General features: G+C 47.3%; 1 protein-coding gene across 4 annotated transcripts in view; it reads left to right on the forward strand.

Annotated features, from left to right (window-relative positions):
* The window catches only part of AKAP9 (A-kinase anchoring protein 9), a 2,953,299-nt gene that overhangs the window by 2,883,411 nt on the left and 46,699 nt on the right, over positions 1-23,189 (forward strand). For all 4 annotated transcript variants that reach the window (XM_069648423.1, XM_069648424.1, XM_069648425.1 and 1 more), the window contains one exon: positions 13,944-14,071. In XM_069648423.1, the coding sequence (XP_069504524.1) occupies positions 13,944-14,071 (128 nt within the window). The remainder of the gene's footprint in view (positions 1-13,943; positions 14,072-23,189) is intronic.

The raw sequence follows: 23,189 nt of genomic DNA on the forward strand, positions 1-23,189 counted from the left end.
TTCTTCAATGCCACAAAGGTATGCCTGTGGAAACATCCTGGGTTTAGTGTTCTAATCTGCAGTGTCACAACCTACCACCTTCCCCGAGTGCTTGGGTGTGAGTTCAATCGGGCTAACCTTGTTTAATGTTTTGATGAGCTCTCCATCCTGAGCTAAGCAGGGGTGCATGCTGGAACAAGAGGTGTCTTCTAACCAGTTACGTCACTGGTTCGGTAAGTATTTGTCCGGTTATGTCCTCATAGGCGATTGTCCTCTTATAAGTGTTTTCCTTTCTTTTTCAGATCGTAGGTTGCGGTAGCTGTTGTCGGCGTGGATGAAAGAATCCTTACTGAAGACCTTGCGGTTGCAGTTAAGTTTGCGGTACAGTTTTTGGTAATTGTCTTTTTATTGTCTTTAGTCTTGCAGGGGCAAGTTCGAGGTGAGCCGTGCAGCTAGGTACCTCGAGCGGGGAAGAAGGCACGAGTTCGGAGCTTCGTGGGTAGAAAGGCCGCGCCAAGGAATTCCCAGGTAAGCTTACCGCTGCTGCGACGCTGACTAGCCCCACGCTGGGGACGCAGTGAAGGTTAAGAAGCAGTCGCGAGCTGGAGTTCCTGCAGGTAAGCAGTGGCGAGTAGCTGGAAGGAAGCGCGCCACGGGTTTGAGTCCTCGCAGGTAAGGTGTAGCGCGTGCGTCGGGCAGAAGAAGCTGAGCTGCTACCAAGCGAAGGTAAGGCGGAGTAAGAAGAAATCGGATCGAAGATTCCAGGTCAGCAGAGGATCTTCGGAGCTGCGGTGAGTGTGGAAACAGAAAGTCACACGAAGCACAGGATGCTGACTGGGTGTGGCTTATATAGACAGCCACACCCAAAGACTAGACCGCACCATGCAGAATGGGCACCAGGAACAGGAAATTAAGCTTTTTACAGGAAGTGGACCTAACTAGTGTAGTTCTATGCAATGCTGTATGATAAAGGGCGGATGAGAACTCAGGAGCCCCTCATGTGTCTTGTGTGCCAGGCCCTAGGCCACAGAATCCCAATCTGACTATTAAAAAAGGGCGATAGTGTGTTTGAGAGCTTGTTGCTCCTGACATAATAGGAAACCATTGGGTTTATCACACAGAGATAATGATTGAGATTGTTTAGAACTTTGCTTCTCAGTAATTGTTCTTATCCAATCCGCTCTTTTCAAACGTGCTTTGACGTACATGGGGTTATGTATCAGGTCGATTTCTTCACACGCCCAATTCCCCAAGATCTCAAGGACATGTATTCTAAAACCACACAGGAACTGATTGTAGCTTACCAATGGTAAATCTTTTAGGTATTCATATAGTGAATTCTGCCAGGGTACAAGAATCGGCTTATACAGTGAGATTACCCTCCACTCTACATGTGAGCGTAAGGACTGTAGACCCAGTTCATACCTTAAACAGGACATTGGCAAGCTCTGAGGGAGAGTAAGGGCAAGTTTCCATAGTTTGCCCTCCATCCTTGCCCAATCCAATGTTTTTATTGTTGGGTTGATATCTAGGCCATAAATGAGGGAGGGAGGGAATTACCTTACAAATGTAAAATTTAATCAGGGGTAACAGTGAGAACTTAGAGACGTTTCTTCATTTGACACCCTAGTTGGATTAATTTGCCTTCCATAGTTGACCTTAGGTGAGCCTGCGATGGAAAAGACCTCAGTTTGCATCCCAGACATAGAACTTAATTGGCCACCGATATTATCTGGCCAGATAGTCTCCAACTAAGAGGGGCTCTTTCTTCAATGGTTTCTTGAAAACGACTATTTTCGACTTAAGAGGATTTATCTTTATGTCATTGGTCCTTGCATACATGCCCAAGGCATCCAACAGACGCTGGAGTCCTATGGGGGTGTAGTCAAGCAACACGATGTCATCAGCATATGCCACCCAGTTTAACCTGTCCGATCCGATCTTTGGACTTGCCAACCCGCACTTATCCAAGCAGTCCGCAAGGCCAGCTAGATAGAGGTTGAAGAGACAGGGAGCTAATATGCGACCTTGTGTCATGCCTGTGCCATGGGTGCATCCATTTACGCTCAATTTGGACTATATGTTTATCATTTATTTACAACAGACTCTTGGATCCATCTATATTTACTTTGGAAACTTTATTTCCCATTTGCGAGACTTTGCTGCTTAATTATTATTTCCAACAAACTACGCATACCATAATGCACCTGGCTACAAGCATCGATTCCTGGCTGTTCCTATTGGTTATCAATGGAACTAGACCCCCCAGAAGTCCTAGAGACTTGCCCTGCTTCCACCAGCCCAGGAACAGAAAGGGAGGTGGCCGATTGCCTGCAGGTGTGCTTAGCCAGGTGCAACCAATTAGCCTGCCTCTGTGCTGGGCTAGGCAGTATAAAGGCTGCTGCCTGCAGTGGCTCAGCCTCTTGCATCTGAGAGTTCTTCCTCCACCTTTTGCTTCTTTCTACGGATCTTGTATGCTGCTTAGCTTCACTCCTGCTTGGACCCTGCCTTGTTGCTTTCTCCACCCTGCTGCCTCCAGCCATAGCCTCCCAGGCTCCCTGCCTCACAGCCCTGCTCCTCTGGGCTCTCCACACTGCAGCTGATCACGCTCTGCTGCCTTCCAGTCTCTACCCTTGCCCTGCCGGGCTCTCCACATTGCAGCGGATCACGCTCTGCTGCCTTCCAGCCTTCGCCCTTGCCCTGCCGGGCTCTCCACATTGCAGCGGATCACGCTCTGCTGCCTTCCAGCCTTCGCCCTTGTCCTGCCGGGCTCTCCACACTGCAGCGGATCACGCTCTGCTGCCTTCCAGCCTTCGCCCTTGCCCTTCCGGGCTCTCCACATTGCAGCGGATCACGCTCTGCTGCCTTCCAGCCTTCGCCCTTGCCCTGCCGGGCTCTCCACATTACAGCGGATCACGCTCTGCTGCCTTCCAGTCTCTGCCCTTGCCCTGCCGGGCTCTCCACATTACAGCGGATCACGCTCTGCTGCCTTCCAGCCTTCGCCCTTGCCCTGCCGGGCTCTCCACATTGCAGCCGATCACGCTCTGCTGCCTTCCAGCCTCCGCCCTTGCCCTGCCGGGCTCTCCACATTGCAGCCGATCACGCTCTGCTGCCTTCCAGCCTCCGCCCTTGCCCTGCGTACCCTCTACATTGCAGCTGATCACGCGCTGCTGCTTTCCTGCCTCAGCCCTTGTCCTCTGGGCTCCCTGCCCTGCAGCCTGCCTCACTCCGGCTGCCTTCAGCCCTTGTCCTCTGGGGCTCCCTGCTCTGCAGCCTACCTCTCTCTGGCTACCTACAGCCCTTGTCCTCTGGGCCTTCCTACTTTGCAGCTTATCCCGCTTCGCTGCCTACTACCTACCTTTTCCGCTGGGTTCTCGGCCTAGCAGCTCTCTACAGTCCTCTGCTACCTTCTACGTTCATCGGCCCTGTCCCTCAGGGTTCACTCCTTACTGCCCGGCCCTTACGGGATCCTTGCCGTGCAGTCTGCTTTACTCTGCTGCCCTAAACCCTTTTCCTCTGGGAGTTCTACCTTACAGTCCTACCCCTGTGGGCTTACTCATTGCTTTCCTGCTCCTCTGAGCTCTCGACCTTGTTCCTTACTGTCCTCTGCTATCCTATCCTGTTACACGACTTTCCTTTCATTTCCTTCTGCTAGTTTGCTATCACCTCCTTTACTGGATTTGTCTGTAGTATCTTCTCTTGTACTGTTTGTAGACAATTTTGTACAGAGCTTGTCTGTTGGTTCCCATCAGTCAACCTCTGCCCCTTCCCTTGTCCTGTTTCTACATTACAGACACCCAGAGCTGCTGTTCCAAGTAATGAGCAATCAGCGTGGGCCTCTGTTATAGCAAACTGTGCAGAAGGCTAGAGTATTTCCAAGGTTCATGGAATACTCTTTTCCTATATCTGCATACACCCCAAGAGGGTATTCATTCTGTATCTTTTCCCTTGCTACTCTTGCTTACTCTTCGTTCTCTTTACTTTCCGCTGTGTGTGTTCTTATCTGTCCACTTTATTTGGCACAACCACCCAAACCCTTTCTAGGTGTCCTGTGCCACTCTTAATAGAGTGCCACTCCTGACACCTTGTCTCACCCCCCTCCTGGTAAGGATCGAAGCAGACCCACTTCCCTGGAGGTCTAACCTGACCTGTAGATGGGAACGCTAATGCAACTCTATTATTATTGCTAAAAGCGGTGCTTGGAGACCCCACTGTCTAAGCTTCAACCACAGACTAGCTCTATTTACAGTTCTATGTAATTTCATGGACACCCATTTTTTATCACTGGTGTTTTGCTCCTGCATTTTTGCCAGAAAACTTTTTGGAATTTTTAAAATGATTTGAGGGGGGTTACCTGCAAACCCCCCCCTTATTTACATATTGTTTTTATTCACAAGCCCCCCCCCCAACCATTTATATGCCCTGGCCCGATTTCCCCCTCACCCTGCCAACTGCCCAAAAAATAGATATTTTTTTTTCCGCCAGAAATTCAGCTGAAAAACTCCCGTCGTAGAAACGGGTGTGGATGAAAGGACGTTGTACCCTATTTACTGTGTTGAAGGCCTGGGACAGGTCAATCCAAGCCCCAAATAAGGAGGAGCCGCCCTTACTAAAGGCAGTGCTCATAATTATCCATTTAACAATGTGAATAGGCCCCTGCGGAATCCTACTTGGTGTTTGGACAGTATACCAGCCTTGTCTTTCCAGGATTCCAGTTTTTTCCACACTATCCCAGCATAGATTTTGCTGTCTGCATCTAGAAGGGAGATCAGGCAATATTTTATTTAGATCAGCCCGATCACCCTTCTTGTAAATTGGGATAAATATGGCCCCACGCCATGACGCAGGTATAGTCATGGTCCTGAACACCTCATCGAACCAAGTGAAATAATATATAGGACCACAATGGGGTATCAGATTTTAGTATCTGATTAGTGAGCCCATTGGGCCCAGCCGCCCTTGAAGCAGAGGATTTCTCAATCGGGTCTTTAATGGTGTCCCGAGTAATGTTCAATTCCCATTTAACTTAATTAGAGCTCAATCCTACGTCCGCAACTGATGATGTGTAAGTGGACGAGAAGTGCTCGTGCCAGATGGCTTCACAGATTACGTTACTCTATAGACTACACTGATTTGGTCCCTCTGAATTAATAAGTGACCCAAAATTCCTAGAGTTGGCCATGCCGACCGCCCGTAGTCAGAGATACTTATATGACCTGGACCAATTCCTAATTTACTGGTTTCTGTCATAGGTTCATCTCTAGAGAAGAATTTGTGTTTCAAACTCTGGACGTCTCTCCTCTGTTCTCTTCTTTTGGCAGGAATCTTCGTCAAATGTGTAGCAATGCTTGGATTTGACTCGCTCTCCAATTATTTTGGGTGGGATGACCGTCCACAAAAATTCCACAAATGTTGAAGGATTGTAGATAGTTTTAAGCTCTGATTTCTCCAGAAAAATCAACAATTCGTGACAGGCCGTTATTTAATTTTGAAACGCCCCCACCAAATGTCACCAGTGTGTTTCTACCATTGTTTACTAGTACATCAAAAGGTTTGACTTTTGCAACGTTCGTCATTGGATTAGAGAAAACCCCAACAAGCATATCATGGTTGCTTGACCCCTTAGCCTTAACATGGAAATGTGTGCGTTTATCAGACATATCGACAGAAATAAACAAGAGTTGAGCTCTGCCCCCCTCAAGACAAAGTCAGAGCTGTAGGAACATCCCCCACAATGATCCCATTAGCCATGCACAGATTCTGTTCAGTTAGGAAAGAATACCATTGTTTTCCTTTTGTCGTGGGCTCTTTTGATTCGACTTCATTTACAGTTGTTTTAATACATTAGGAGTTCAAGTCACCTGTGAGGATTATACTCGCTGGGCCATGCTTCAACTCAATCTGGACCAACATATCCGCCAACGGTTCAAATATATATTGATCAATACCAAGGCATGAGATACGCTTTTACACCTTAATTCAGCCTTTACGGCCAAGATTCCCAGAGTTTTGTTACAGACGAATTCAACGGATTAGAAAATAGTTTCTGAGCGCAAGCAGAAGCACCCCTGCCGTTCTCACTATGCGTTGGCCTGTGCAGATTCTCCATGATTGTAAATCCATCTACGTCACAAGTGGAGATCAGCCATGTCTCCTGAAGGGCTATAAAGTCGTAATTATTAAAAATGTCCCCTTTGGTATACCTACTTTTAAATGAACTGGAGCCCCTCGTGGTCCATCCAATCAATCTTACCTACTGAGTAACTAAAGTGACTCCTCCACTGGACCAGTCTTATAAACTCAATGATGTCATCTAATTTCCTTTTCTCGCAAGATATATTTCCCCTTGGATAATAAGGTGTCTCTTTACTGAATTACACTGCAGCTGCACTCTGGGATCGCCCAGAACATAACTGGGTGAGCTCTGCGGAATCCCAGCCTCCATAAATCGCACCAGGGAGTGGGTGGCTTCCCCTTGCCCAGAGTTCCCCCTGTGTCCCTCATGTTGCTCAATTATTATTTGTTATTTCTGTCTTTCAATATGTACTTATGACTCCCTTTGACCAACACTGTCCTGCTTGAACATTCACACCTTCCCATCTCTGTCTTGAGCCATGGATCACCTTTGAGATTCAGGCCCCCAAAGCAAACAATGCACCTATGATGCTGGCACAAATCACAGGTCCCCTCTCTGCTCCTAGCCTATAAAACATTCCTTGCTACCTTCATCTCTACACTGGACTTTGCCAAATACTCCTGCTTAACAAACCTATTCTCCTCCCTTCTCAATCACTTCTGAAAACTTTCATCAACCCTGAAAGCTTTGCACCCGCCACCCATGCCAATGTCCACTGCCTCCTCCCTTTCTGCTTATTACTTTGCTCACTACGTTTCCTCTAAACTTTGTGACGCTCACAACCTTCTCTCTAGTATACTCTCAACCAGTTCTTCTGTATCTCTCCTACTGAATCTTTACCCATCTTGGGCTCCTGTCAACCTGTTTGCTTCCCAAACTGTCAAAGACTTAGTCTAAATCACCTGCCCTTATCTTTCCAGGCTCTTTATCTTCTATCTCTCTCTCTTTCAAATCTGCCACTGTCCTACCCCTATTGAAGAAACCTCTGCTAATCCAAACGTCCGGATGAACTATCACCCATTTTCCTCTTTTCCCATTATTTAAAAGTCCTTGGGCAGCTGTTTTTTAACTGGCTCACTAAGTACCTTGAGGATAATGGCCTAGGAGATCCTAGGAGGTTCACTGGCTTCCCCAGTGAACAATACACTGAGACTGCACTTATGCATGACTCCAACTTTCTTTCTAATGCTCACCACTCTAAATGTTATTCTATACTCATCCTTTTGGACGTCTCTACTTCTTTTGACACTTTCAACAACTCCTCCCCTCCTCACTTTCCAGGACCTTGGGAGTATTCAAGCTTTCCTTCGCCTGGATCAACTTCTGCCTCCAATGTTGATCATTTAAAATCTCCTGGAACTCGCAAACCTCTGAACCCATCCCTCTCCCATCGGTGTCCTCCAAGGAGCAGTCCTTGGATCTCTGCTCTTCAGCCCCTGCCCTAGGAGGAACTAACCTATTTCATAATACCCCTGCGGAAAGGGTATTATTGCTATTAGTACCCCGGCCCGCAAGACCGGCGTACTAATAGCAATTCTTCTGTTCCTAAATGCCGCAGCATTTCGGAACAGAAAAAAATAAAATAATGGCCACTGGGGAAGGGAAAACAGAGTCTGTTTCCCTTTCCATGGCTCCCATCGGGAGCGGGCGCGCTGGGAACATTAGTGTGCCCAACGCGTTCGCTCCAGAAAAAGTAAAAATAAGAAGGTAAGTGGGGTTGGGAGGGGGATTGTTTGCAGGGGATGGGGGGGGGAGAAACACTTACCTGAATCCCCGGCGGGGGAGGATGGCAGCCTCCAGCCGTGAGGAGGCTAGGAGCGGGGATGGCCATTGACTGAGGGGCTGCCACGCCCCCCCCCCTCTCACCAGGAACAATGGCAAAGAATCCCGGCCGGGTAATGCCCTGGCGAGGGCCAATCAGAATGTTTGTTACATTCTGGTTGACCCTCGCCGGGCACTAATGATTAAAAAATAGAGTGGATGCTGTGTCGTTAGCTCAAGTAACATAACCCCCTACATTCAACTAACAGCAATTAAAACTCCAGATGAACTCAAGGTTTAGGGGAATAAGATTCACATCCTGAACGTATATTGGCACCATAAAGCAGCAGGCACATTCACATTTGTTGATCAATTAACTGAGCTAATCGACAATATTAAAATTGCGGATCCGTACCAGAACATATTATGCGGAGACTTCAACATTGAGTGCCTAACACAAAAGAGCAAAGAAACTCATACATTCCAAAAGGCCAGTCAAAGCAGGCAATTTGTGAGTCATTGGCAAGAAGAAATGGAGGCAAGAGACTTGTCCATTCTTAATGGAAACACCAAAGGTGACATTCCTCCACGAGCCACCTCGGAAAAGGAACACACAGGAATCCATCCTGGATTACTTCCTTGTGTCTAAAAGCATAGCACAAAGAATAACTATGAACCAGAGCAACCACAATGTTGTGGAAATAGCACTCCAAAGGCAGTCAACAACCATTCCTCACTTATGGAACTCATCCGTTACCGTGGAACCCAGCAGGAATAGATTACGGCCAAATTCCAGCAACGTAAAGAACATTGTAAGGAAATGCCAAATTGGAATAAGCGGGGGCAACGCTAACAAGGTTGAATATAGCTCTCTGTTAGATCAATACGTAGAGAGTAAACCGGGGCTACATAACATTGGGTTAAAGAAAAAACACATGTTTGATCTTAAAATCCTCATGATGAGTACTTTATCATTCAACAACTTAAGAGACTTTTGGAAACTCATAAATAATATAAGTGACCCGCAACAAGCCATCTTGAACAACATGGTCTCAGAAACACACTGGGTAAATTAATATAATGTGTTCTATAACAAAAAAGGTCTCTCAGAAGTTCCAACTCTACCACTGTTAACTCATTGGGACATCCATTTTGGGAAGGATAACATCTTGAAGAACATCAAACAAGTTAGCTCCTCCTGGGCCCCCGGACCCAACGGAATCACAAATCAAATGTTGAAGGAAAATCCAGTGGAGTGGTCAAAATTCTGTTTCGCAGTGTTTTCAACAATAGCAGAAGTATGCAATCCCGATGTCGTGGAAGAGTGCAATCGTTTTCCCGATCTTCAAAAAGTGCATAAGATCAGACCCGAAAATGTATCATCCGATCGCTCTCCTCACCACTGTGGGGAAGATATTTGCCTCCCAAATACAACTCCAAATGTCAACATGGATAAAAACAAAACAAACCTATGATTCAAGACAAACAGGCTTCGTCAAGGGCGTTGGATGTGGGCTAAATCTGTTACTAATCGATCTCTTCAAAATGGAGCCGATTCGACAAGGAACAAAAATCTACCTTGCATTTATCGATTTGGCACATGCCTTCAATAGCGTGGACAGGGAGCTACTATGGAGAAAACAAAAAAAATGGAAATGTCCAATAAGCTTGATTGATCATAGCACTGAAAGAACTCCATACTGATACTGAAATAAGAATTCGCCTTGACCAAGCAGGCACCTTATCTGCGCCGATCAAGACATTCAGAGGAGTTAAACAGGGGTGCCCTTTAGCGTCTCTTCTCTTCAACGCATTCATTTCTTCCATTGGCGAGACCCTAGGGAGCGTACCTGTTTTTCCGCCTAAAATGAATGGGAACCATCTTTGCTGGATGCTATATGTGGATGATTTAGTCTTGCTAGATGTCACCCCGATTAGACTACAAAGGAAACTCCTTTTAATGGAAAAGCATGTAGAAGAGAATGGGCTAAACATCAATCCCTCGAAATCTGAAATAGTAACTCTCCAAAATTGAAGAGGGAGAAAAGGCAACCACAAAAAGAAGTTTCAGTGGCATCTTGAGAAAGAGACACTAAATTGCGTTAATTACACAAAATACCTAGGGATGTGGATCAACTCTAACATCAATGATGCTCCCTGGGTAGAAAAAACAAAAGCAACATGCAAATAATTGACAGCGCAGGGTGCTCTGATTAACAATAAATTTGGCAAATTTTCACTAAAGGCAGTAGTAGATTTTTACAGACAAAAGGTGGTACCTGCATTGATTCATGGAGGTGAGTGTGCACGAGGATGCCCCTGGTCATTATGGGCAACTCTTGAAAATAATTTCTGCAGCATAGTGCTATGGCTGCCTAAAGGCGTTCCAACACCCTGCATGAGATAGGAAATGGAATTAACATCAATAAATGCCTGTTAAAGATAGACCGCCACAATTCAACATCCTACACAGCCCCGGCATACGCAAGAACGAATCCATACTCACTGAATGGGATGAACGGTGTGAAGAAGTCTTGGAGGACATAAACACTGACATGGACACATTATTAGCAAATCCAGAGTTGGTAAAAAAATACATTTTGGCTTCAAGACTGGATAGACACAGTTGATCAGAGACTCAAACATAAACTGATGCAAAATGCTCCCAGTGAGGCCAAAGCCCTGAACAAGCTATTGAATTATCTGGTGAAATTTCCAAGCAAATTCCACAGGAATCTCTATAAGAAATTTCACCTTAACCTGTTTCCAACCAAAGAGTTAAGTACGCGGCAAAACAGCTCCAACACAAGAGTGCAAATGCAGATTTAGTGATGACACTGAGGAAACATTGTAGCACTTAACACTCTTTTGCCCAGCATTAAGATCCCTGAGATCTAAATATTTGAGTCCTTTCACAGAAAAACGAACGCTCATGAGTGGTGGTCATTATGCTTTGATGAATCAAACAAAAACTGACGGTTGCATTGACCACCTTCTTGGAACAATTATCCAAGTTACTAGTAACAACAGAGAAGAACATGGAGAATTAGGAATGATGTCGGACTAACTTTATCTGAGGACATGTCTGACAAGGACATCTTAACCTGATAAGATGATAAACTTTGGTCCTTAAAGGATGAGTGTAAAACACTTGCATAATGTATGTTATCAAGTAGAATGCTCTTTTTAAAAGTTTGTAACAAACTAATAATGATATTAAAAATAAAAAGAATAATCACTTCTTCATCCCCACATAGGTACCATCCCGGTGCTCTGTGGGTTGCCTCGGACCGTTTTTTGTCAGTCTTACTAGCTGCAACATTCTCTGTGGCTGTGCGTTACCTCTGTATCGGCAGCTAAGCGCTATCCTTTTTTCCTTGCGGGTCTTCTGCAACAAGCCATTGGTGGCCTGCGTTGAATAATATTCCTGTGGCATCAGCTGAATCCTAGGAGGTTTTTGAATGTCTCTGGTGTCCATGCACGGGAGCCGCTCCACGGCGGGTTAAAGTCTGTGTTAGGGAACCACATTGCAGCTGCTCTGTTGCTACGCGAGTTGATTTCGGCTGTGGCTGAATCGTTTTCTTTGCTTTCGCGTATGGTCGCTGCTGCTCTGCATGGTTTTCTCTCTCTCCCCAGCATGACTGGTGCTGTCTGTCTGAAGGGTCTGGTGGGTTGCTATGTCACGGGCAATCTACTGGGAATGCTGTTGGATGTATTGCCATGAAATGAGACAAAACAAACTCCTCAGCATCTTCATACAGAGGTATGGGGGCGGTTATTAGTGGTACTGCCCATACATGTACAGGCACTTTGGGAGCGGACAGTAACTGAGGCCCTCCCAACTGCCACCTTCACCCTCTATGGCAGGAATGGCTCTGGCTTTCACCCTGGTAGGACTCCCACCTGATGCTTAGAGAGGTCCCCATTCCCTCTTGACAAGGTCGAGCTGACCTTGCCTCACGTTCTGCAGTGTTAGCCATTACTTGTTTCTTGGCTCTTTCAAAATGTGGTGACAAGGTCGAGCTGACCTTGCCTCACGTTCTGCAGTGTTAGCCATTACTTGTTTCTTGGCTCTTTCAAAATGTGGCCTTGTTGACTTGACCAACTCGAGTAGGATCAGCGGGGGCAGGAAGGGGATGAGAAGAACCCCTCTCCTTAGCCTCTCATAACTCTCTCAAATGCAGTCCTAACTCCTGCAAAGTATGGAGACGTCAGTCTCATGTTATAGTTCAGCTTTTGTACCAATTTTTCTAATGATGGTGCTTATTGGTGAATCTGTTTCCCATTTGTTTTATGCTTGGTGTGTCCATAATGCTTCTACCTCCACCCCAATTGCATGGCCTCTGTTCCCACTTTTGTGCAGGGTGTGGTGTGGTGTGGTGTTTTGTGTGGTGGTCCAATTTGACCCCTGACCCAGTATCCACAGTCCAAATTCTGCAAACACCTGTCTGGCACCTTGGGATGAGGCAGTGGTATTGGTGGCTACAGAGTTAATCTTAAGTGCTAGGAATACTGAAGGTATGCTTGTTTGTGCCCTGGTTTCATGTGGTTTATAGTGATATCATCGAAAAATAAAATCTCGAAAAAAAGGTCGAAAAAAAAGTCGCATTTTTTTTATGCCGTTTTTTATTTGAAATGGGGGGCTTCCCCCCTAAACCTCCCTTTTTTTAATTATTTTTTTTACCCATTTTTTTTAATCCCAGACCCCAAAATAAATATATAATTTAAAAAAGGCTAATTCGACTTTTTTCTCGAGATATATTTTTTTCAACCTTATTGTCATTCGAGATTTTTTTTTCCAGATTTTGACCGACCACCGTTTCATATATGTGCAAATGACAAATACTTGTCCAAGATGTTTCGCTCCTTGGTATTCTGCGTTGGGCTCTGCGCCCTTTTCTGGGACTTGCATATCCAGTGGGCACTCAACAGAGAGACCTGTTCCAGTAATAGACCCTCATTCAGAGCCTGGCGTACCTCTTGCATGCAATACTAAAATAGCTAATTCTTCCTTGGGATAATTTTCTTGGGCATTCTTCCCCTTAATCTTCTCTCCCTTAAAGGCTGACAGTATTGAACACCATTTTTCACTTCAATTGAAGGACATCTTTTAAGTGATAGTATTGCTCGTCCTTCAAAGCGGGACTGCTGGGCCTCAACTGATGGTCCTGGGAGGGCCTCGGGCGAGTACGCTAGTGGCTCCTCAGTTAACCACCTTGTTTGTCAGTCCTCACTTACACTTAGTAACCAGGCAGACTTGCACTTTTGTGCTATTCCATGTCACTAGTTTTTGCTGTAATGCTGCTTTTGCCATTTCTGTGGCGTCCTGGCACTGTGGGTCCTGCAAGTAAGAAGGTGGTGTTATGGATAAATGAATGGCAACTGAGTGACCAGGATAGAGGTTGCTATTAGCCTGTGCAAAGTAGGTGTTGTTGCTTGCCTGCTGGTGTACATTGTGTATTAGCATTTTGCTGGGTGTGGTGTTCTTGAGCTCTGCTCATAACTGCCTTCCCTGCTCAAAACTGCCTTCCCCACCTATTACATTTTACAAGGCAAACTGATAGTGTTGGTGGAAAAGTTAGGATGTGTTTCAACTCTGCAAGTTTCCTTCCCACTAAGAATTCCGAAAAGTGATTGATGGAAATGCTTCAGCCAGTCATGGGGCATTTCTTTCACCAGCGTTCTATTGTTTTGTAGCTTTTCTTGCCCTCCTTCTTCCATAACATTCCTGGGTCCACCACAATCCAACTTTATATCTTGGACATCCAGGCATTTTCCCATCTCACAAACTGCCAAATGTCAGATTTTCAACGTTTGTAGATGAGATCTGCCTTGACTAATTTCACAGCACAGAATATGGGCTTGTAAATTCCATATAAATTACAATTTCTGGGTTATTGCTGTCTCTGTTACTACTGTACTTGAAACATGCATATTTGTGAATTGTAACTTCTGGAACTTGTTCTTTGAAACAAATGTCCCTTGAATTGACGCCTGCTTCTTTCCATGTAAAATAGAGCTCTATTTCACACTGAAAATAATTACTTCTCTTGTTCTCATACCAAAGGTACCAGGGTGTTCCGGCAGAGCTAGGGCCGTGTTCCCATCTTCAAAATTATGATCCTGATAGAGCTCTGACAGATTATATAAATCGGCTGGAGTCACTGCAACGGAGGCTTGGAAATGTACAATCAGGTATACTTTGTTTTTTACTCTGCATGCCAAAACAAACATGTTTTTAAGAAGTGCCATCTGCGTCTTCTGCACAAAATATAGATTACCGCAGCAACTGAAGTTTTTCAATTTCAACTAATTGAAGTTTTATAACATGCCAAATTACAACATTTTTCAGCGCAAGCGATACCTGCCCAATCAGAGTCAGGGGCCAACGAGTTGTAGGTGGAGGGAAAGGCAGGGGGATAAGGTAAACCGGGGAGTGCAAACAAACAATCGAAGTATGGAACCAAGTAGGTACATTCATGTTTGAGCAGCATAAGCAGAGTATAAGCAAAATTGTAACAAAACTAAAAAGTGCCGCATGAAGAAAATGTGAGCTGTGCAGAGTGGATTAGAGCTTCTTCGGACTGGCAGCTGTTATATCAAGTAGTATGTAAGGTCAGCGTAGTCAGAGGATTGATACTCTTTGGAAGGACTCTAGGGCAACCTAGGAGTTACAGAATGGCCAACGTAAAATGGTTGTTTTTAGTTTTGTCTAAAAACTTGCTGAAGCCAGCTGGGACAAAATGTGACCACTGTTTAGTGTGTGCTTTTCACATTTTTGTATTGCTACACAGTACTTTGGTTTGCTGTTACTTTCCTGTAAAGCATTAATCCAATTAGGTTTTTGCCTGACTCTTACATGACCGTGTCAAGCAGATCCTGATTAGGAAAATGCTTCTGTGACTGCATTCAAATCACTAGCTCTGGTCCCACCTTCCCTCCTAGGCTCGTACATGAAAACAATCATTGGCAAGGCCAGCAGTTTGTGTCTTTTGTGTGGGTATGCAATAGACATTTGCCAGGCACTGCCCTCAAAGTACTAACTGGTCAATAATGGTAGCAGCTGTCAAATGCTGCAAGTACTTGGAAGTATAATAGCAGTGTCTGGAAAATGCCTACTAATACAAGTCAAAACTATTTGCTTTACCGTAGCTTGTTTTTAACAGGACTTCACTTAAGGACCCACATAATGCTTATAAATCAAGCGGCTGAAGGCACACATGGCTTAAACATTTGTATTGCACTAGTGGCACATTTACAACTCCAATTTAGCCATTAACGTTTAGAAGACTGCAGTGATGTAACACTGGCAGGCACTTTGAGGGCATAGTTGGTTGTTACTTCTTGGTAAAACTACCTCAGAGAGATCCTAGGATGATGTGTTTTGGGCAAGGAGAGATAGATAGTGGGTGGGAATGGTCGTAGGGATTAGCACAGCCAAAGACAGTGAATGGGTATGTAAATTTGCAAGCAACACCCACAAGCTTTGTGTCTCTCCTCACATGCCAGCTCCCTCCTACCTGTTCTCTACTGCAATAGTTTTGCCTTATACGTGCCGCCTAATAGCCAAAACTAAAAAGTGCATATTTATGCAGAGTAATCAGGTCTGACAGTTTGGGCTATTTCCTGCACATTTGGGCTAGAGAAATCCCTGTTGGGTGGAAAATCAGACACGTATCGGTTTCCTGGGTATTGGCCTACTTTTGGGCTTCTTTTGTCTTGTGATCATTTGCAGGGCAAATATCCCTAAATATTGTTACCGTGGAGGTGTGGGAAGAGTAAAAGCATGCAGTGGAGGGGAAGGTCCTCTGAAAAGGGTTGAAGTAGGCAGATTGTCTGTTAAACAGAGCATGCAGCACCAAAGCCAACAGGGATTATGTTTGGCTGGATTATGACTACCCTGCCCCCTCCCACTCCAACACCAAAAAGCTCCTTATTTATGTATTTATTTATTGAACATTATGTATGGCACCTATACATCAGAAATTATAAGTTACTCACCATAGTGACTAATGTACTCTTAGTCCATAGTACCCTTTCCTCCATACTGCATGGGCGTCCTTTGCTAAGGACGGGAGACGGAAGCTTTTACACCAGAAAAATCATCTTGCCCTTTAAATTTAGGTGCGCGTGAGGGCGCGACCCTGGGAGCATGTGCTCCACTGACTCCACCCACCGGCGCCACTCCTCAGTCCCCTTTGACACGTCGACAATATTACCATCGCCTAATGACACCAGTTTTATTAGGGAGGAGGATGGTGGGACGTATGGAGGAAATGGGGACTATGGACTAGGAGTATGTTTGTGACTACGGTGAGTAACTTATAATTACTCCTACATCCCGTCCCCTTTCCTCCATACTGCATGGGCGATTACAACTGAATTTAGCCCCAGGGTGGAGAGTTGCCCCTCCAAAGAAAACAAGTTCCTTAACCCTGGCTGACCCTATGCTGCGTCCGACCTGGAATTGGCAGTAGTGCTTACAGAAGGCTGAGGGCATAGCCCATGTAGCCGCCTTCCTGATAACCTGCCACGGCACGTGCCTTTGGAACACAACAGCCATGACCTTAGCTCTGATCGCATGGGCATGCATGTTGGCTGCAAGAGGTTTGTGCTGCCTCTCATACGCCTCCTTGATGGCCGAAACCATCCACCTAGTTATGGAAGCCTTAAAGGCCTGCAGAACCGGCTATGACCCACCGAAAGGTGACAGAGAGGGTCTGATTTGAGGAAGCCCTTGATCCTGTCAAGGTAGAATTTTAGAGTGTGCCATATATCTAGACAGGGCAGCACCCTCTGAGCGTCAACCTTAGGGTCTGTGAAGAAAGTCAGTAGAACTATCTCCTCATTCAGGTGGAATGAGGAGACAACCTTGGGTAATAATGCAACACCTCCTGCTCTGAGTTCATGTAGTCTCCAATAGCTGCCAGATAGGTGCAGCATGTGTCTACCTGAACTCCCGAGTGTGCGAGGTGTGCCACGAAGGATAGCACGTTGTCCAACGGGCAGTTCAAGGGATCGACCTCCTTTGATTCTGGTCAGTGACAAAACCTAGTCCACTTGCATTTGTATTGGCTCCTGGTAGCATCACTCCTAGCCCCTTGTATAATGTCTTGGTTGGCCTAAAACAGCTGCAGATGCCTCATTGTGACTTGTTCAGGAACCACGCTGCAAGGGCTAATTTCTGGGGTGTGGGATGGATGACTGTGCCTCCCTGCTGCGATAGTAGGTGTGCTGGACCCAGGAGAAGGTGCACTGGGGCCTGATCCACCAGGCTGAGTAGTTCCGAGAACCATGGTCTTCCTGGCAACCACAGAGCTATCGGGATGATACAGAGGTGCCGGGCCTGCCGGATCCTGCAGATTACCCTGTGAGCCAGGGGGGTCGGAGGGAAGGCATACGCGTCCATGTCGTTCCACTGGATCTGCATTGCTTTGCCCAGAGAGCCCCTGCCCTGTCCCTGCCAGGATGCAAACTGGGGGCACCACCTGTTGTACCAGGTCCACCTGAGGATGACACCACCTGTCGAAGATCCCTTGAAGAACCTGTTCGTTCAACTGCCATACGTAGCTGTCCACACCCAGTCTGCTGAGTCTGTCCGCCTCCAAGTTGTAATCCCCCGGGAGGTGTACTGCTGACAGGTGTATGTTGTTTACCAGAGCCCACTTCCACATGTCGACTGCTAGAGTTCATAGGGGAGTAGACCTGGTGCCACCCTTCTTGTTGATGTAATACATGCTTGTGGAGCTGTCGGTCTGAATAAGGATCGCCTTGCCACTGAACATAGGGAGGAAAGCTTTGAGAGCAAGCCAGATGGCCATCAACTCGAGCCAGTTCATGTGAGCCGCCGCCCCTGATGGGACCAGACCCCATGGATGCTGTGCCTGTCCGGGTAGCTCCCCAACCCTTTAAGGACAAGTCTGTGGTGCTGGTGACCTGAGGCTCTGGTTGCCGTAAGGGCCTGCCTAGCAGCAGGTTGCTGCCCCTGCTCCACCAGACTAGGTCCTGGTGGAGATGAGGTGGGATGCTGACCATCTCAACGTGGGAACCACTTTCCTGGTTCCAGGAGGCTGCAAAGTGTAGCTGCAAGCGCCTCATCCTGAGTCCCATATGCGGCACAGCAAGGAGACATGCCTCCATGATGCCCAAGAGGTGTTGGTACCACCACGCCGAGGTGACTGCTCTGCTGAGAAAATGTCCTGTGGCCTTCTTGATGGCTGTGATCTTGTCCTCTGAGGGGAAAATCCTCTGAGCTCGGATTCCAGATGATGCCCAGGAACGTTAGACTCTGTGTGGGCTCAAGCTTTGACTTCTTGAGATTGATGGAAAATCCCAGCTTGTATAGTGTATTCATGAGGGCAGAGGCGGTGTGGTGCACTGCCTCCAGAGAATTTGCCCTGACGAGCCACTCGTCTAGGTATGGGTAGACGTGGTGAACTTGGGCCCTGAGTAGGGCTGCCACTGCGTTCATCAGTCTTGTAAAGACCCTGGCGGCGGGATTGAGGCCAAAGTGTAGAACCTTGTATTGAAAATGAAATCCCATGATCCTGAACCGCTGAAAGGACCGATGGGGCTGCCAAATTGGGACGTGTAGGTAAGCATCCTTCAGATCAGGGAGCACATCCAGTCTCCTTCGCACAGTGTCTCCCCTATAAGTGCTGGGGTAACCATCTTGAACTTTTAAAGTGGGAGGAAAAGGTTCAAGGTGGAAAGGTCCAACACAACTCTCGGGACAGCCTGGTGGTTCTTGTGTATGGCGAAAATCTGTGAATAGAAGTCCAGACTCCGCTGGGGGGCTGGGACTTCCTCCACTGCCTGACTCTCTGCGAGCGAGCAAATTTCCGCCAACAGAGTTGCTGTCCCAATCTGTGGGAGGGGAGGAGAGGGAGGGATATTTATTTATTTTTGTTTTTACATTTGTATAGCGCACAAAACAGCCCATGGGCATTGTGCCGCTGTCACTTGCAGGGAGCTTAGTTACAGGGATGTATAATATACATTTTACATTTTACATTGGTAACACATTAATGCAGTCAGCTAGTTGCAGATACATTTGCAGGTTTATAGGGAGAGGTGGCGCGAGGTCCTGTAGGGACTGTGGTGTAGGTCTGGCGAACAGAGTCGTTTTCATGGCTTTGCGAAAGGCAAGGAGTGAGGCTTTGGCACGAAGCGTCATAGGAAGGGAGTTCCAGTGGAGGGAGGCAAGGTAGGGGAAGCTAGCCGCTCCTGCCCTGGCTCTTTTTACCCTGGGCACAGTGAGCATGTTTGCGTGGGTGTTCTGGTTGGCCTTGCAGATGTGGCGGGGTGGATTCTTTGTGATGGGTAAGCTGGTGCAGAGAGGTGGATGCATTTATGGGTGAGAGTCAGGGCTTTGAATATAACCTTCTACTTTATAGGGAGCCAGTGGGCTGATTTTCTGGCGGCCGAGATGTGTTCTCTTTCAGAGATACCTTGGGCTGCACGCAGGGCATTGTTCTGGATTACTTGCAGTTTTTCTAGATTTTTAGTGGAGGTCCCTAGGAAGAGCATGTTAAAGTAATCCAACCTAGAACCGGTGATAGCTCTGGCTATGTTGGTGCAGTTCTCTTTAGAGAGAAATGGCCTGGCAGCGTTAATGAGTTTTGCATGGTAGGCTGCAGAGGAGGCAATTGCATTGACTTGTCTCGTCATGGATAGATTGGAATCCAGATAGACTCCAAGGTTTGTCACTGTACCAGATACTGGGATTTTGATGGAGGCAATGGTGAAGTGGCTGCGCTGGGTGGCAAGATTTCTGAGCGTGTCAGTGGATCCTACCAGCAGGAGTTCTGTCTTGTCAGAGTTGAGGCAGAGTCTGTTGACCGCCATCCACGTTTGGATGGTGTTTTAGATGTTGTTAAGAGTTGTGGAGTCTGTGTCGTAGTTGCCTATGAGGGTGAGGAGGATCTGAGTATCGTCCGCATAGTTGGTGTAGGAGATACCCATGGAGTCAAGGATGAGAAAGAGGGGGGCGTGTAAAGATGTTGTAGAGAGTAGGGGAGAGGCAGGAGCCTTGGGGCACTACACAGAGCATGATGATGGGTGAGGCCAAGGCTAGATCAGAGAACTTGCATGATCCTACCTTGTAAGAAGGAGGTAATCCATGCAGTGGCGTCAGGGGAGAATTTGGCTGTGGCAGTGAGGTGGTGGCATAGGTGGCATAGGACATTATGGTCTACGAGGTCAAATGCCGCAGAGAGGTCCAGAAGTAGGAGTAAGACCAGTTTACCTTTGTCTCTAGCATCGTCCATCTGGTTTTTGAGGTCAAGTAATGCGGTCTCTGTCCCGTGCCTGGGGCGAAAGCCGGATTGTCGTAATCCTAGGAGTTTGTTCTCTTCGATGAAGTGTTGCACTTGCAAGTACGCTGCTTTGTCCAGTATCTTAAGTAAGAAGGGGACAGTGGTGATGGGCCTGTAGTTATTGGGTGAGATGGGGTCAAGTGTGTTTTTTTTTAGTTTTTTTTTTAGGAGGGGTCGGACCCAGGCTTCCTTGAGGCAAGAGGGGACTTGCCCTGTGGCAAAAGAGGCGTTGAGAAAGGCTATTAAGAATGGGGCGAGAGTGTCAGCACAGTCCTTAATAATTGCGGCTGGGCAGGAGTTACCTTTGCAGTTGGAAGGCTTTATAGTTTTCATGAGGTTGATTATGTCCTGCTCCTGAATAGGCTTAAATGAGAAGAGGGGAGAGGTGTCAGGTGGAGAGGAGGGGGGCAGGGGTGTGAGGGCTGGTGAGTGCGTGTTTGGTGTTCAGGATTTTTGTTTGTAGTGAGTTTAGCTTGTTACGCATGGCTGTTTGAATGTCGTCACACCATGTCTTGTCTTTGGTGAAGTTTTGGGGGTGGGTGTAGGGGACTCTAGTTCTCTGAATATGGAGAACATTTCTTTTGTGTTAGACTTAGCGTCATAGATTCTAGTTTCGAAGGATTTAGCTTTGGCGTGAATGATGGCTTTCTAGTACTCCTTTGAGCATGCTTTAAAGTTTTGATTGTCTTTGTCGGTGTGAGTGGCTTGCCAGAGGGTTAGGGCAGCACGTTTGTCAGAACAGAGTTTGATGAGGTCTGGGGTGATCCATGCATTGGTGTGGCTAGTGGGTTTAGTTTTTCGAGGTTTGAGTGGGGCGATGGAGTTGATTGCTGTTGTGATAGCGGTGTCATACGCTTGGGCGTGGGCTTCTGGGTCATTGGAGAAGGGTGGTCTAAAGGTGGGTGCCTGGAGGAATGGAAGGAGTCTGTCTTTTGTGAGTTGGCAGGTACTTCTAGAGAGTGCAGGAGGAAGAGGGTGAGAAGGGGGAGGGGAGGTTCTGGCAGTGGGGATGCCAAAAGTCATGCCGTGGTGATCAGACCATGGGGTATGGGTATTGCCTGTGATAGAGGGCAGTTATGTTGGGCGACCCAATCCAGGGTTCTGCCTAGCGTGTTGGTGGGGTCTGTGATAGAGTTTCTGAATCCTAAAGTCTCGAGGGCTGAGTCTAACGATTTAGCGACAGGGTCTTTGGGTCCGTTCCGTCCTAGGTTAATGTCGCCGAGTAGGATGGCTTTGGTTGTTTTTTTTAGATTGTCTGCTAGGAGGTGGGTGAGGGAGGTCTGAAAGTCACCTCTAGGGCCTGGGGGGCGGTAGACAAGGTGCAGGGTGATGGTACAGTGGTGGGAGATACTGAGTTTCAATTGGAGATAATTACTGTTATTGTTCATGGTTTTGTCCATCTTTCTGATGGCGAGGGAGTCCTTGGCTATTAGGGCAACGCCTCCACCTTTGGAAGGGCGATCTTGTCTAGTGACTGTATGGCCAGGTGGGGGTGCAAGGGATAGGACAGGGCCAGAGGCTTCATGTAACCAGGTTTCAGTAACCATAAGGAGATCTAGGTTGTGAGTGGTGATGAGGTCATATATGTCTAGGGCATGAGCATTAATGGAGCGGGCATTGATCAAGGCGCACTTGAGATGGGGTCCTAGGGTGGACAAGGCTGGTTGGCTATGAGGGGTAGGTGTGGTTGTAGGGGTAGCGGAGGCATCGGTTGGGGCGGAGGTGGCGTTAACAACATTGAAGGTCCCATTACCATTACCAGGGGGGGGGTCATAGACCTAGACATAGACATTGTAGCATGCAGGTCAATACAATGCGGGATAGGGGTAGAGGACTGTGGCATCACAGAAATTGCATTGGGGGTCCCATTTTCGGGTAGAGTAGACACAGGTATGGTGGCATTTAGGTATGGTGGCATTTAGGATAGGTAGCCGGGAGACCGTGGATACTACTGAAAGGATCCATGGGTCCGTGAACCTTGTCTGCCAGCGTTGAGAAGGAAGGGCAAGCCTGCCCCCCACTGGAGACTCGTGGATCCGGATAGCTGTGTTGTGCCTTTTTGCCCTCTGAGGCTGGGGCTGAGGAGGGGGGACTGGAAAAAGCCCCTGTGAGCCGCCTTGTGCTGCTTACGCCTGTGCTGGCTCAGGAATCTGTCCGGTTGTCTGGACCATCTCTCCTGGAAGCCCCTAAAGCTGCCAAAAAACCGACCTTTGTCTGAGCGCTGGTGTGGCTGGCTGTATACGCTCTTGGACATCTGGGTTGAACTTCGTCGCCAGTAGCCAGGCCATCCTTCTCATGTCGGTAGCAATACATATGGCACACCCGAGGTGTCAGTGTGTGCCACCGTGGATTCCATTATAACCAACGCAACCTTTTTGGCTTCAGCCAGCCCAGCCTTTAAGCGCGCCTGGCTCTGCACAGGAAGCTCAGGAAGGAAAAGGGCGATCTCTTGCCAGAGACTTTGATTGACAGCAGCCAGCATGGCATCAGCATTGGACTGGCGCAGATGTAGAGAAGCGTTGGAATAGATTTTCTTTCCATATGCTTCCAAGAGCTTCTCATCCTTACCCAGGAGTGTAGAGGCTGATGTAGCTGATGACGATTGTGGCTTGGAATAGAGCAAAGTGCAGCAATCACCGAGGAGTGTGGCTGGGGTGCACCGACAGCAAGAGGGGGGGTCACCTTCCAGTTGCCTAAACTTGGTGACGAGGCGCCTATTGGTAGGCTGTGCAGAGGGTAATTTGAGTAATCTTTTTTTTTTTGGCAAGCGCCACCACCTCCTTCTGCATTGGAATCCCTGTTTTAACCATGGAGCGTAGGGGGAGGACTTCTGCCAGTACCCATCCCCCACCCCGCCTCTGTTTGTTCAACCTCAGGCTGAGGGAGGGAGCTCCAAATACTCTGCAAGGCCCACACACCAATGTTGGTCCTGTGCAGCTGGGCGCCAGTGGCTGTGGCATACTGGCAGGTGCCAGATGCTGCTGTGGTGGCGGATA

This window comes from Ambystoma mexicanum, chromosome 2q, assembly GCF_040938575.1.
Source record: "Ambystoma mexicanum isolate Mex_15411 chromosome 2q, UKY_AmexF1_1, whole genome shotgun sequence".
Taxonomy (NCBI): Eukaryota; Metazoa; Chordata; class Amphibia; order Caudata; family Ambystomatidae; genus Ambystoma; species Ambystoma mexicanum.